We start from the raw sequence: 15,203 nt of genomic DNA, 5'->3' as shown, positions 1-15,203 counted from the left end.
TATTAGCCGTTACCACCCAGGTATTAGCCGCTACCATCCAGGTATTAGCCCCTACCATCTAGGTATTAGCCGTTAACATTAAGGTATTAGCCGTTACCATCCAGGTATTAGCCGTTACCACCCAGGTATTAGCTGTTAACATTAAGGTATTAGCCGCTACCATCCAGGTATTAGCCCCTACCATCCAGGTATTAGCCGTTAACATTAAGGTATTAGCTGCTGCCATCCAGGTATTAGCCGCTACCATCCAGGTATTAGCCGCTGAATCTCCTGACTCATCTTAAAACGTTTCGATTATTTGCTAGGTCTGACCCATCCAACATGGACGCTCTGGACGCCAAATCAGTAGAACAACTTCTGACCTGAAATTCATTGAGGAAAATAGGCTGCAGGTAGATAGATGCATCGGCGCTAAACTACTGAGGCGTGAGTCTGATCATCAAAGCATGTTTTAGTCCTAAAGAGTCAAATAAAAAGGATGTATTTCAGTAAAACCTGAAAAATCGTCTCTTAAATGAATCCCTTTTAAAAACGATCCCATCCTCTTTGGAAGCGTATTGCTGAGTCAGCAGGAAGGGTGACGTAATGACGGAGCAGTAACTGACGCTGCCATGAGGCTAAAGTTAACATCTGCTTTCTGTCTCTAACCTTCAGCCGTGTTCAGCAGAATCTGAACTCTGTAGCTCTATGTTGAGAGTTCAGGTTTATTGAGTGTTTGATGAATCATCAGCATAATTTCTCCCAAACACTCAACATTCAACCTCTTTATGATCGTTTCACGGTTTATTAATCCTCACACTTGAAAATGATGATTGGCTGCATGTCCTCCAGGAAGTTAGTGACAGCTCGGCAGGACGGCGTCCCAGCCTGCAGCCTCCCTGCCTTTCATGCAGTGCATTATGGGAGGAGTTCCCAGCTCCTGGAGGGGATTAGAGCACGCTGCTGCCTCAGACAGTCTGCTGCTCTATTCTTAGAGATCAGCTGCTTCATTTATCTTTAAATCCGTACGCCCTGACATGTTGACTTGCTGACACACTCGGATCTCCTCACATTATTCAGACGTTGGGCGTGTGGGGGGCCAGCTAACGGCCCCACCGCTGCTGTTATCAGCTACAGGTTTGAACTTTGACCCCTACCTGCTGACTCCATGGCTGTAAACTCACAGGGACACTCCCTCTGCAGACGCGCTCCCTTCTCCTCTTTGTGCTTCATATCAGGAGCATCCATGTGCTGCTCTGGTTTTCATTCCCTTTGGGGTCTGATGTTTCTGTCCTGCACTGATTGGTTAAATATCTCCATCAGCGATTCTCTGTAGCAGACAGCAGCTGGGTTTGCATGCACGATTTCACCATCGGATTAACTTTATTCACCCTCGTTAAAACATGAAGTATCCTGTTCTAGTGAGCAGAGCTGTGGGAGTCCTGCGGGTCAGACAGAGCTAACTGAGACAGTGTTTCACCACTGTGTTCACCAGAGGATGCACACTGATCGATGTGCCCATTTACAGCTCACCACTCCAATTGTGTTCATTTAATGAAACCACAGGTTGCCCGCCTGGACTCTGCTAATCAGTGACATGTTAACCCCGACCTTCTTCAGATGGTGATGATTATAACCTGGATGTTCTCTTCTGTGCTCCTCAGGGGTCCCTTCAGCGTGGTGAGGAGATGCATCAACAGGGACACAGGCCAGCAGTTTGCTGTGAAAATCGTGGATGTGGCCCAGTTCACGTCCAGCCCTGGTCTCAGCACAGAAGGTGGGGCCCGTTCTCAGGAACCGTCTCTAACCCTAACCCTGGGGGACTAGAGTACAGATATTTATCTGCAGCGATAGGCTTCATGCAGACTGAGAGGAATGATGATGATGATGATGATGATTAGGGCTGGGTAAAAATAATCCATTTAATCGATTCCTTTACATTTTTGCAAAATCAATGTCTAGGGAATGAGATTGATTAGTTTTATAGTGACGCGCGTGACGTTCACATTGAAATGAGCAGGAAAGATGCACTTAAGATGACTTCAAGCCAGACAGCTGCTAATATAGCAATAGGTTGGCTGAAGACGTTAATAAATGGGGGCTGAGCAGCAAACACCCTGCAGTTACAGACAGCGCTGCACATATGGTTTGTTCAGTGGAGATAATGAAGCTCATACATGTCTGCTGTGCCCCCGCCGTGTCACGTCCGCTTGCTCAAGTGAGGCTTCACTTTTTCACAAGTTTGCACTTTGTGTTTAATGTGACAGGAAAAAATAAAATACATGATTATTTTGAATGTTGATGATGATGGTGATGATGATGATGGTGATGATGATGCTGATGATGATGATGATGGTGATGATAAGGGTGATGATGGTGATGGTGATGATGAGGGTGATGATGAAGATGATGATGATGATGGTGATGATGATGATGATGGTGATGATGAGGGTGATGATAAGGGTGATGATGATGATGGTGATGATGAGGGTGATCCATGGGGTTGCTAGTTCTCTGCGTATTGCCTTAGACAACGCAGCTCCTTTGAAAATGAAAACCGTTAAAAATAGAAAGCTTGCTCCTTGGTTTAATGCAGAGCTGCGTACTTTGAAGCAAAATGCTAGGAAACTGGAGAGAAAATATCGCTCCACAGGCCTGCGGGAGTCCTTCCTAGTCTGGAAAAATGGTTTACTGCTGTATAAGAGGACCCTTTGTAAAGCAAGAGCAGCATACTTCTCCTCATTAATAGAGGAGAATAAGAATAATCCTAGATTTCTTTTTAATCCAGTTGCCAAACTCACCCAGAGCCATAGCTCTGTTGAACCGTCCATTCCACCTGCTCTTAGCAGCAATGATTTTATGGGATTCTTTATAAATAAGATTGATCTTATTAAAAATAAGATCATAAGCACTCCTCTATCCGCGATTGTACCTGAGGTAGTCATGGAATCTGAACCGGGTTTAGACTGCTTTGATCCAGTTGAACTCTCTGAATTAGCAAAATTATTGTCTTCATCTAAGCCTTCAACTTGTATGTTAGATCCAGTTCCAACCAGGTTATTTAAGGAGGTATTCCCTTTGATCTCTTCCTCCATTCTAGATGTGATTAATCTATCTCTGTTACAGGGATATGTACCTAAAGCTTGCTGTAATTAAACCTCTGCTTAAGAAACCGTCTCAGACGCTCCTCCTCTGAAGGCTCAGATGCTCCTCTGATGGCTCAGATGCTCCTCTGATGGCTCAGATGCTCCTCTGATGGCTCAGACGCTCCTCTGATGGCTCAGATGCTCCTCTGATGGCTCAGATGCTCCTCTGAAGGCTCAGATGCTCCTCTGATGGCTCAGATGCTCCTCTGATGGCTCAGATGCTCCTCTGGTTGCTCAGATGCTCCTCTGATGGCTCAGATGCTCCTCTGATGGCTCAGATGCTCCTCTGAAGGCTCAGATGCTCCTCTGATGGCTCAGATGCTCCTCTGGTGGCTCAGATGCTCCTCTGATGGCTCAGATGCTCCTCTGATGGCTCAGATGCCCCTCTGATGGCTCAGACGCCCCTCTGAAGGCTCAGACGCTCCTCTGATGGCTCAGATGCTCCTCTGATGGCTCAGATGCTCCTCTGGTGGCTCAGATGCTCCTCTGAAGGCTCAGATGCTCCTCTGATGGCTCAGATGCTCCTCTGATGGCTCAGATGCTCCTCTGGTTGCTCAGATGCTCCTCTGATGGCTCAGATGCTCCTCTGATGGCTCAGATGCTCCTCTGGTTGCTCAGATGCTCCTCTGATGGCTCAGATGCTCCTCTGATGGCTCAGATGCTCCTCTGAAGGCTCAGATGCTCCTCTGATGGCTCAGATGCTCCTCTGGTGGCTCAGATGCTCCTCTGATGGCTCAGATGCTCCTCTGATGGCTCAGATGCCCCTCTGATGGCTCAGACGCTCCTCTGAAGGCTCAGATGCTCCTCTGATGGCTCAGATGCTCCTCTGATGGCTCAGATGCTCCTCTGGTGGCTCAGATGCTCCTCTGAAGGCTCAGATGCTCCTCTGATGGCTCAGATGCTCCTCTGATGGCTCAGATGCTCCTCTGGTTGCTCAGATGCTCCTCTGATGGCTCAGATGCTCCTCTGATGGCTCAGATGCTCCTCTGAAGGCTCAGATGCTCCTCTGATGGCTCAGATGCTCCTCTGGTGGCTCAGATGCTCCTCTGATGGCTCAGATGCTCCTCTGATGGCTCAGATGCCCCTCTGATGGCTCAGACGCTCCTCTGAAGGCTCAGATGCTCCTCTGATGGCTCAGATGCTCCTCTGATGGCTCAGATGCTCCTCTGGTGGCTCAGATGCTCCTCTGATGGCTCAGATGCTCCTCTGATGGCTCAGATGCTCCTCTGATGGCTCAGACGCTCCTCTGATGGCTCAGACGCTCCTCTGATGGCTCAGATGCTCCTCTGATGGCTCAGACGCTCCTCTGATGGCTCAGACGCTCCTCTGATGGCTCAGATGCTCCTCTGATGGCTCAGACGCTCCTCTGATGGCTCAGACGCTCCTCTGATGGCTCAGACGCTCCTCTGATGGCTCAGACGCTCCTCTGATGGCTCAGACGCTCCTCTGAAGGGTCAGATGCTCCTCTGATGGCTCAGATGCTCCTCTGATGGCTCAGATGCTCCTCTGATGGCTCAGACGCTCCTCTGAAGGCTCAGATGCTCCTCTGATGGCTCAGATGCTCCTCTGATGGCTCAGACGCTCCTCTGAAGGCTCAGATGCTCCTCTGATGGCTCAGATGCTCCTCTGATGGCCCAGATGCTCCTCTGATGGCTCAGATGCTCCTCTGATGGCTCAGACGCTCCTCTGAAGGCTCAGATGCTCCTCTGAAGGCTCAGATGCTCCTCTGATGGCTCAGATGCTCCTCTGATGGCTCAGATGCTCCTCTGGTGGCTTAGACGCTCCTCTGATGGCTCAGACGCTCCTCTGAAGGCTCAGATGCTCCTCTGATGGCTCAGATGCTCCTCTGAAGGCTCAGATGCTCCTCTGAAGGCTCAGATGCTCCTCTGATGGCTCAGACGCTCCTCTGATGGCTCAGATGCTCCTCTGAAGGCTCAGATGCTCCTCTGATGGCTCAGATGCTCCTCTGATGGCTCAGACGCTCCTCTGATGGCTCAGATGCTCCTCTGATGGCTCAGATGCTCCTCTGATGGCTCAGACGCTCCTCTGATGGCTCAGATGCTCCTCTGATGGCTCAGATGCTCCTCTGATGGCTCAGATGCTCCTCTGATGGCTCAGATGCTCCTCGCGTTGCATCATGGACGCTGTCAGAGCTGCTTCTAACCCCAACCCTAACACACAGATGTCACTAATTTTCTCCCACTAAACAATCCTTTATTTTCATTTGATTTTTCTTTTCTGAAATAAAACGGTTTCCCCTCCTCACACGCTCCGTTTTATCTGTGGCCTCTCTCCCCGCTGGTTCCCCTAAACAAGCATCCCATATTGTTCTTTTCAGCTTCACTAACCCTTCTCCTCATCAGGAGCCAATTCAATGCTGGATGCTCTTTGCCAGGATGCGAAAAAAGACCTGAAACGACGGTCTGCATGCAGACTAAGCGAGATCAGACCTGCTACCTGCAGATGAGTCAATAACTGGAAGCAATCAGCTACTTTTCCTGATTGAAACGTTTTAACAATCGTCTCAGTAAAGAGCCGCGCAGTGACGACGATTGCTCAGCTTTCCACCATCCAGTCAGCTTTCCAAACTCTCCAATAGTTTGGAAACTTGTTGCTGCACTTCCTCCTCCAAAAGTTCATGATGGTGAGTTCAAAGGTCATAGTTCACTGTGGGCCGTCAGCGGGGATAAAAGCTGTACGTCAAAATATAAAAGGTTGAAACATTTAGCCGCAAGAAAATCCTCAGCCACTCTCAGGTGAGAACAAGCAGCTGCTGAGGCCGCTGTCACATCCTGCCGATCCATCCAGCGTCTGCCTGACGTCCCAGAATCTCCTAAACTCTGCAGACGCTGAACTTTCTATGCATTCTTTCTATTCTGGGTGTTTAGAGGATTCATAACGAGTCCAGAACTTCTGTCCAACGACAGCCTGACTTCTGCATAACGCACGGCAGCGTAATGCCCAGGAAATGATGCACAGCGTCCTGAGCGATGCGCCTGGAGGCGCCCGGCCTGCAGAAAAAGGTTTATAAAGGTTTAAAAAGAATGCAGGTTTTTGGTGGCAGCACATTGATTAACCTAGATGCTGTTTACCTCCTGCTCAAAAATTAGAAAAAGAAAGAAAAAGAAAATAAAAGCAGGTTAATTGAGCGTCATGTCTGCTAGGAAGTGTGTTGGTGGTGGGCGTGAACGCAGGGAGGATCCATCACTCACCTTCTGGCTCACCCTATGATGGGGATGAAGTCTGGAGGAGAACTGACGGTTTCCTCCTGTGAACCCCCTTTATACCAAAACGCTGCCAATACGCCATTATACAGTAGCTGGAAGCTAGAAACACGTTCAGCGCTCGTCTGGAACACGGCAGATACGCTGATATGTTGGAGAGAAGTTCTGGATAAGTTACGCAGAGGTTTAGGATCAGCTAGACGCCACGACTGATGAGGAACTGATGCTGAACGGATGTTCATCAGATAACTGACCTGGAACTGATGGACCACGGATGGCAGACGCTGGTCTAAATGGTGAAGGTGTGAGAGGAGCTTGAACAGTTTTAGAGGCTTTTAGAGATCACAGCATTAGCGGTTAGCCTCACCTTCCCCCTGAAGGATCCTCCAGAGGCCGCAGTAGAGGAAGTGCTTCTGGTCCTGGACTGAACTTTAACCCTGAAGCATTTAGATGTTGATCCTGAAATGTTTGATGCTCACATCAGCAAAGGTCTGATGGATCCAGTTAAAGAGGAGAATGATGTCATCTGATCAACGGCGTAACGACTCATCAACAGGCAGCGTTACCTGGATGGGCCCCATCCAGGTAACGCTGCCTGCGCTTTGAAACATATGAGTGTATTTTTTACCAACCGTCTAATGAACTAACAGAGTAATTAGTGTCTGCTTTGCTGTTGGTGTCGTGTCTAAACGGCTCACCATCATGGTGAAACTCGCCATGCCGTATAAATACGGTCCGGTGAGGTCAGTCACTTCAGCATCAGGAGGGTTTAGGAGCAATTTGTTGCATCATCACATCTGCAAAGAGACGTCCTCGTCTATCATTGCGTAGGGGGCCACCAGGGGTCAGTGAGGGGGCCGCTGCCTCTGCTTAGCGATATTTATGCCATTGCATCTGATGATGTCATCTGATGATGTCATCTGATGATGTCATCTGATGATGTCATCTGAAAGTCCAGCCTGTTGATGTAAATCCTGCTGAGATGTCAGCAGATAGACCAGGGTTCCTCGTTGTTACGCCTCGTTGCCTTGGAAACCAGGAAACTCTTCATCTTTGTTCTTTCCTGGTTAAAAGCGAACTGACCAATCAGGAGATGATAATGGGATCAGATGTTTCTACAGTGAGCAGCGCGGTCCTGGAGCCCCGCACCTCAGATGCTGGTCTGGGTTGGTCTCCTCTGTTTATCCAGCATAAAGTGGATTAGCTGCTTTTATCAATGAATGTGGAATAAAACGCTCCAATCATCGATCATCTCGTCTGTTTCTGTTGTCAGATCTGAAGAGAGAGGCGAGCATCTGCCACATGCTGAAGCACGCCCACATCGTGGAGCTGCTGGAGACCTACAGCGCAGATGGAATGCTCTACATGGTGTTTGAATTGTAAGTCCGGCTGGAAGGACAGACTTCCTATAGGCTGCTATAGAGCGGGGGGGCGGCTCGTTCGGGACCCGTCCCTTTGCCTCCAGGAGGCCCTGGGCCTCCATCATGGCCGGCAGCCTGCCGCTGTGTCCTTGAGCAGCTCCTGTAGCCGCTCTAAGGGTTTTGAACCCATAACCTCTCAGTAGAAACGGGACCTTTGGGTTGTTGTTCTGAGAACAGCAGCTTCTTCCAGATGTTCTCCAGGTGATTCCAGCTCCTCCTCAGCTGACCTGTCCCCCTCCCCACCTGTTTCTGTCAGCATGGACGGGGCCGACCTGTGCTTTGAGATCGTGAAGCGCGCCGATGCTGGCTTCGTCTACAGCGAGGCGGTGGCCAGGTAAGCTTTCTACCTTTAGACTTTCATTCAGGCAGAGCGCCTTGCTAAAGTATTCACACCCCTTATGGTTTGGAATAAGTGACATTAAGCTAATTAACTAAGCTTTATTTATAGCACCTTTCTCAGACGAGCGCCACATTATTAACCAAGCAGGTAGAATATTATCAAAGAAACAGAGATTCATTCCCCAGATTAATATTTAAAGCTTTTATTTCTGTTAATTAGGATAATTTAACATCTAAAACTCATTTAAAAAGTAATTATTTAAGATCAGAAAAATGCATCATATTAATAGAAACAGTATAATCCCAGCCTGTCGGTTGCTGTTAAACCTCTGGTTGCTGAGAGGTTCAGATTAATCCTGTAATGGTCACATGACCAGGCCTCTTTACAGCCAACCTGCACATCTGGAAGACGTCAAACCAAGAAAAACATCCTGATAAACAATCCTGACTGCATAATGAGAAGAATTGAACTTTATTGATCTCAGACTGGAGGAATTCCCTCCCAGCCTTTAACCCCTCCCCTCAGGGAGCAGGGGGCTGCCACTGTGCGGCTCCCAGGGAGCAGGGAGGGGTTAAGGGTCAGGCTCAGGGACCAGAGTGCAGGATGTGAGAGTGGAACCTCTGGGTTCCCATCTCTATGCCCTAACCACTAGGCTGCCCCTCCCCCACATGACATCACTTCATGTAGCTGCTAGCATATAGCATGGCTAGCAGCTACACAGCAGCTCTAAGTAAACAGGTTTTAATCCCACATCAGAACTCCTTATATTCCACTGTGTGAGTCATCCCACTGCACAGGTGTGTCCGCAGGGGTGTGAATACTTCCCTACAGACCAGCAAACCCAGCAGTAACGCTGCGATTTCTTTACTTCAGCCACTACATGAGGCAGATCCTGGAGGCGCTGCGGTATTGCCATGACAACAACATCATCCACAGAGACGTCAAGGTATGTCCTCCATCTGCAGCCTGCGGAAGCCAGGCAGGCAGAGCTAGAGCTTATAGATCCACTCTGACCCACTTCCTGTTTGCTGTAGAAATGAGTTTATTTATTGTTTATTGATTCAGAGGTGGACTGTTACCCCTCCCTGTAGATCTCACCTTTCATGAAGGACCACAGGTTCTCCATGGGGTTCAGATCAGGTGACCAAGGCGGCCATGTCATTATTTTCTCCTTTTAGCCTTTTCCTGGCCGCCACGCTGTGGCGTATTCTGATGCGTGTGACGGAGCATCGTCCTGCAGGAATATCAGGTGTTTCTGGAATGATGGCGGCTTCTTCTTGTTCCGCTGTTTGAAGAAGGTGTCTTCCAGAAACTGGCAGTAGGTCTGGGAGTTGATCTGGACTCCATCATCAACCTGAAAAGCTCCCACAGGCTCATCTTTGATGATAGCAGCCCATAGCATTACCCCACCTCCACCTTGCTGGCGTCTGAGTGGATGAGGAACTTGCTGCCCTTTCCTGATCCAGCCTGGTGCCCATCCATCCATCTGGCCCATCTAGACTCGCCTCATTCCATCAGACCCAAACACCTTGGAGGAATCAGTCTGCAGAGATTTCTTGGCCCGATCTTGACGTTTTGTCTCGTGCGTCTTGTTCAAAGGTGGCCTTTGTTCAGCGTCCCTTACCTTGGCCAGGTCCCTGAGGATTGAGCACCTTGTGCTTCTGGGCGCTCCAGACATGTTGCAGCTCTGAAATATGGAACAACTGGTGGCTGATGGCTTCCTGGCAGCTTCACGTTTCATCCTTCTCAATTCATGGCGAGTTATTTTGCGTCTTCTTTTTTCATCACGTTTGCTGCGTCCCTGTTGGCTATTTGCCATGAACCGCTTGATTGTGAGATAAACCTGCTTCAAAAGTTTGGTTATTTCCAAACTGCTGCCCCCCCTCTGAAAGACATCTGACCATTGTTGACCTTTTCAGAGTCAAATCTCTTTTCTGACCCATTTGGCCAAAGGAAAGGAAGTTGCCTAATAATTGAGCACACCTTATATAGGGTGTTGATGTCATTAGGCCACGCCCCTTCTCATAACAGAGATGCACACCACCGGATTTACTTCATTGGTAGTTGGCTTTCAGGCCTAAACAGCTTGCTACTAATTCTGCACACAGTGTAGATCCTGCTGCTCATCAGTCCTTTAATCCTGGAAATGTTGTTCAGGTGATGAAAGGCGGACTCAGTAACTGCCGTTCTGAACCTCTGAAGGTTCAGCTCTGAGTCCATCTCGTCTCCGTTTCATGAAGCAGGTTTATTGAAAACTACGTTTTCTAAATCTGAAATCAGGGAAACTCTGAGTTTCACAATGAGACTTTCCTCAACCTGTTTCTGTTGCCATGGTAACAGAGTTAACCTGGTAGGTAGCAGGTTTTTGTCATAAAAGGGACAGATGGACCCAGTATTCAAGGTGAGACAGTCAGTAGGAAAGTTCCAAAGGTTTATTAAAATACTAAAGAGGAGCAGCTGGGATGTGCTGCAGCAGGGGGGCGGGGCACCACCCAATCTCTGACACTCTGTGGGAGAAACACAGGTTAGTGACCACGATCATCTGACTGAAGATTATGATCTCAGTGAGTCACTTACCTGGTTTAACTGTCCAACCCATCTCCCTGGAAAGGGGCGCGATCCAGCCGCTGGAGACTGACGCGGCACGAGTTACTGAGTGTCCCCGGTGCAGCAGTCCCAGAGGACTAGCAGGAAACCCAGCCTGGACAGGGATTCAGAACAGAAAGGAACAGACAGAACAGGCAGGATCCAGGCATCCTAGAGCTCCAGGCAGGTTCAGAGTCTGAAAGATTCCGGAAGCGTGACCAGGCGGACACGCACAGGAGCAGACGGGATCAAGAGCAGACGGGATCAGGTGCAGACGGGATCAGGTGCAGACAGGATCAGGAGCAGAAGGGATCAGGAGCAGACGGGATCAGGAGCAGACAGGATCAGGAGCAGACAGGATCAGGAGCAGACGTGATCAGGAGCAGACAGGATCAGGAGCAGACGTGATCAGGAGCAGACAGGATCAGGAGCAGAAGGGATCAGGAGCAGACGGGATCAGGAGCAGAAGGGATCAGGAGCAGACGTGATCAGGAGCAGACAGGATCAGGAGCAGACGTGATCAGGAGCAGACAGGATCAGGAGCAGAAGGGATCAGGAGCAGACAGGATCAGGAGCAGACGTGATCAGGAGCAGACGGGATCAGGAGCAGACGTGATCAGGAGCAGACAGGATCAGACAGAAGGATCAGACAGACAGGATCAGGAGCAGACGTGATCAGGAGCAGACAGGATCAGGAGCAGACGTGATCAGGAGCAGACGGATCAGGCAGAAGGATCAGGAGCAGACGGATCAGGAGCAAAGGATCAGGAGCAGACGGATCAGAGCAGACGTGATCAGGAGCAGACGGGATCAGGAGCAGTAAGGATCAGGTGCAGACGGGATCAGGAGCAGACAGGATCAGGAGCAGAGGATCAGGAGCAGACGGGATCAGGAGCAGACGGGATCGAGCAGACAGATCAGAAAGACGGGATCAGGAGCAGACAGGATCAGGAACAGACGGGATCAGGAGCAGACAGGATCAGGAAGAGACGGGATCAGGAGCAGACGGGATCAGGAGCAGACGGGATCCAGAGCAGACGGGATCAGGAGCAGACGGGATCCAGAGCAGACAGGATCAGGAGCAGAAGGGATCAGGAGCAGACGGGATCAGGTACAGACGGGATCAGGAGCAGACGGGATCAGGAGGAGACGTGATCAGGAGGAGACGTGATCAGGAGCAGACGGGATCAGGAGCAGACGGGATCAGGAGCAGAAGGGATCAGGAGCAGACGGGATCAGGAGGAGACGGGATCAGGAGCAGAAGGGATCAGGAGGAGACGGGATCAGGAGCAGAAGGGATCAAGAGCAGAAGGGATCAGGAGCAGACGGGATCAGGAGCAGAAGGGATCAGGAGGAGACGGGATCAGGAGCAGACAAGATCAGGAGCAGAAGGGATCAGGAGCAGACGGGATCAGGAGCAGAAGGGATCAGGAGGAGACAGGATCAGGAACAGACGGGATCAGGAGCAGAGAGGATCAGGAAGAGACGGGATCAGGAGCAGACGGGATCCAGAGCAGACGGGATCAGGAACAGACGGGATCAGGAGCAGACAGGATCAGGAACAGATGGGATCAGGAGCAGACGGGATCAGGAGCAGACAAGATCAGGAGCAGAAGGGATCAGGAGCAGACGGGATCAGGAGCAGAAGGGATCAGGAGGAGACAGGATCAGGAACAGACGGGATCAGGAGCAGAGAGGATCAGGAAGAGACGGGATCAGGAGCAGACGGGATCCAGAGCAGACGGGATCAGGAACAGACGGGATCAGGAGCAGACAGGATCAGGAACAGATGGGATCAGGATGAGACGTAATCAGGAGCAGACAGGATCAGGTGCAGACGGGATCAGGAGCAGACGGGATCAGGTGCAGACGGGATCAGGAGCAGACAGGATCAGGAGCAGACGGGATCAGGTGCAGACGGGATCAGGAGCAGACGGGATCAGGAGCAGACAGGATCAGGAGCAGACGGGATCAGGTGCAGACAGGATCAGGAGCAGACGGGATCAGGTGCAGATGGGATCAGGAGATCAGGAGCAGACGGGAGCAGGAGATCAGGAGCAGACGGGAGCAGGAGCAGACGGGATAAGGAGCAGATGGGAGCAGGAGCAGACGGGATCAGGAGCAGACAGGATCAGGAGCAGCAGCACTGGGATAAAAACTGATCCTCCCCGCGTACAGAGCCTAAAACCCAGAGGACTCAGCAGGGGAGGAACGGTGGACGATCAGGAGAGGAGACGGATACAAAAACCCTCTGTCCACTGGCCGCCAGGATCCACGACATGAACCTTAGAATAAACAGAACTGAACAGAAAACAACATCTACTGATCTGGCCCTGATAGCTGGAACTGAGCCCAATGTAAGGTATAAGATGAGTGATGATTAGGAGCTGGAAAGAAGAAAGCAGGTGAAAGGCAGGAGTGATTAAGGCCAGCTACCTCAGCAGATCAGGACAGTTTCCATCAGTAAACTGTCTCAGATTTATCTCCTAGTTTTGTGCATAGAATAAAAAATAATTCACTAGGTCTGTTAGAAACATTAGGTCTTAAAAACCAACACTGCATGTCTGATTGACGAGGATCTAATTAAAAAATGATCGGCATTAATTCACAGAGAATGAAATATTTATAGGGAGAGGATTCTAGAGCTCAGTGACAGGAGAGGAGATTACTGGTTTAATATGAGCCAGATGTTGATCATTTTAATTTTATTTAGTTATATTTACAGTACATGAAGAACTACTGAAATTATTTTCAGATTACACATAAATAGAATAATTAATTCCACAGGGGAGCTCAGATTAGACTCAGATTCAAGATGGCTGAATAAAGCTGTTAGAGGCTCCAGGTTGGTCCTGCTGACAGAAAGCAAGAAATATTTGTTTTCATTACGACTCATTCAGCTGAAGTTTTTAAGGTTTAGGACCAGAGATCTTCTGATCTGGGCTCATTAGACGGTGTCCGTTGGCAGCCCCCCCCCCACCCACACACACCAGATTGAGCATTCAGATGTCGGCTGTTGGCTCACAGATGTCTTCTTTCAGAGCAAACTTTGGAGGCCGGTTTGGTGCAGAACCATCTCTGACAGCTGAGAGATCCAACCGGGCCTTTGGGCTAAACTAGAACAGAAAGGCTCAGTTCAAACCAGCCAATCACAGCGTGGTTCTGCTGGTCTCACTTAGAAAGAAGGACCGGCGGCTCTGCTATGATCCTGCAGCGATTAAAAGGTCCTGAGTGGATCTGAACCTTTCCTCTTTGCTTAGAGAAGTAAACGTCACTCCACCTGTGAGGGCAGGTAACTTCTGCATACCACCATTTTATTTGTGCATTATGGTTCAAAATGAACAAAAATATAAAAGTTGTTATATAACAATATAAAATGTCGCTATCAAAAGCATTGAAATGAAAAATAAAGGCCACTACTAATCAAACCGGCTGCTGCTATATCTCGCTATATTTACACCAGTCACCACAAACTTCACCTTTATACATCCACAGGCGCATTGAGCTGAACACAGCTGTGGGTTAAACATGTCCAAGTTACCATGGTAACGGCATCACTGTGAGACAGGGAAATCTGCTAGAGCCAACAACTGAAAACAAAAGTCTGTCTGCAGCATCCAGATCAACTCTGATAGAAAATACATAGATCATGTCAACATGGCGTCCATATTTCTGTCACCAGTTTATGAAAAACAGCGTTTGAAATATGAATAAAACCAGAGTCAGCGTCTAAAACCTGCTAATAGACATCCAACCAACACAGCTGATGGATGGATGGATGGATGGATGGATGGATGGATGGATGGATGGATGGATGGATGGATGGATGGATGGATGGATGATGGATGGATGGATGGATGGATGGATGGATGGATGATGGATGGATGATGGATGGATGATGGATGGATGATGGATGGATGGATGATGGATGGATGGATGGATGGATGGATGATGGATGATGGATGGATGGATGGATGGATGGATGGATGGATGGATGGATGGATGGATGGATGGATGGATGATGGATGGATGGATGGATGGATGATGGATGGATGGATGATGGATGGATGGTGGATGGATGGATGGATGGATGGATGGATGGATGGATGGATGGATGATGGATGGATGATGGATGGATGGATGATGGATGGATGGATGATGGATGGATGGATGATGGATGGATGATGGATGGATGGATGGATGGATGGATGATGGATGGATGGATGGATGGATGGATGGATGGATGATGGATGGATGGATGGATGGATGGATGGATGATGGATGGATGGATGGATGGATGGATGATGGATGGATGGGTGGATGGATGGATGGATGGATGGATGGATGGATGGATGGATGATGGATGGATGGATGGATGGATGGATGGATGGATGGATGGATGGATGGATGGATGGATGGATGATGGATGGATGGATGGATGGATGATGGATGATGGATGGATGGATGGATGGATGGATGGATGGATGGATGATGGATGGATGGATGG

General features: G+C 49.3%; 1 protein-coding gene across 2 annotated transcripts in view; it reads left to right on the top strand.

Annotated features, from left to right (window-relative positions):
- LOC119777026 (peripheral plasma membrane protein CASK-like) overlaps positions 1 to 15,203 on the top strand; it is a 64,429-nt gene that overhangs the window by 32,089 nt on the left and 17,137 nt on the right. The window contains exons 2-5 of one of the 2 annotated variants that reach the window (XM_038275762.1): positions 1,644 to 1,756; positions 7,623 to 7,728; positions 7,961 to 8,104; positions 8,984 to 9,056. In XM_038275762.1, coding sequence (XP_038131690.1) covers positions 1,644 to 1,756; positions 7,623 to 7,728; positions 7,961 to 8,104; positions 8,984 to 9,056 — 436 coding nt within the window. The remainder of the gene's footprint in view (positions 1 to 1,643; positions 1,757 to 7,622; positions 7,729 to 7,960; positions 8,105 to 8,983; positions 9,057 to 15,203) is intronic. The other variant, XM_038275763.1, reaches the window with a different exon arrangement.

Source organism: Cyprinodon tularosa, unplaced genomic scaffold (genome assembly GCF_016077235.1).
Source record: "Cyprinodon tularosa strain WSP-4 unplaced genomic scaffold, ASM1607723v1 ctg979, whole genome shotgun sequence".
NCBI classification, from domain to species: domain Eukaryota; kingdom Metazoa; phylum Chordata; class Actinopteri; order Cyprinodontiformes; family Cyprinodontidae; genus Cyprinodon; species Cyprinodon tularosa.
This window is presented reverse-complemented; position numbering and strand designations above follow the sequence as displayed.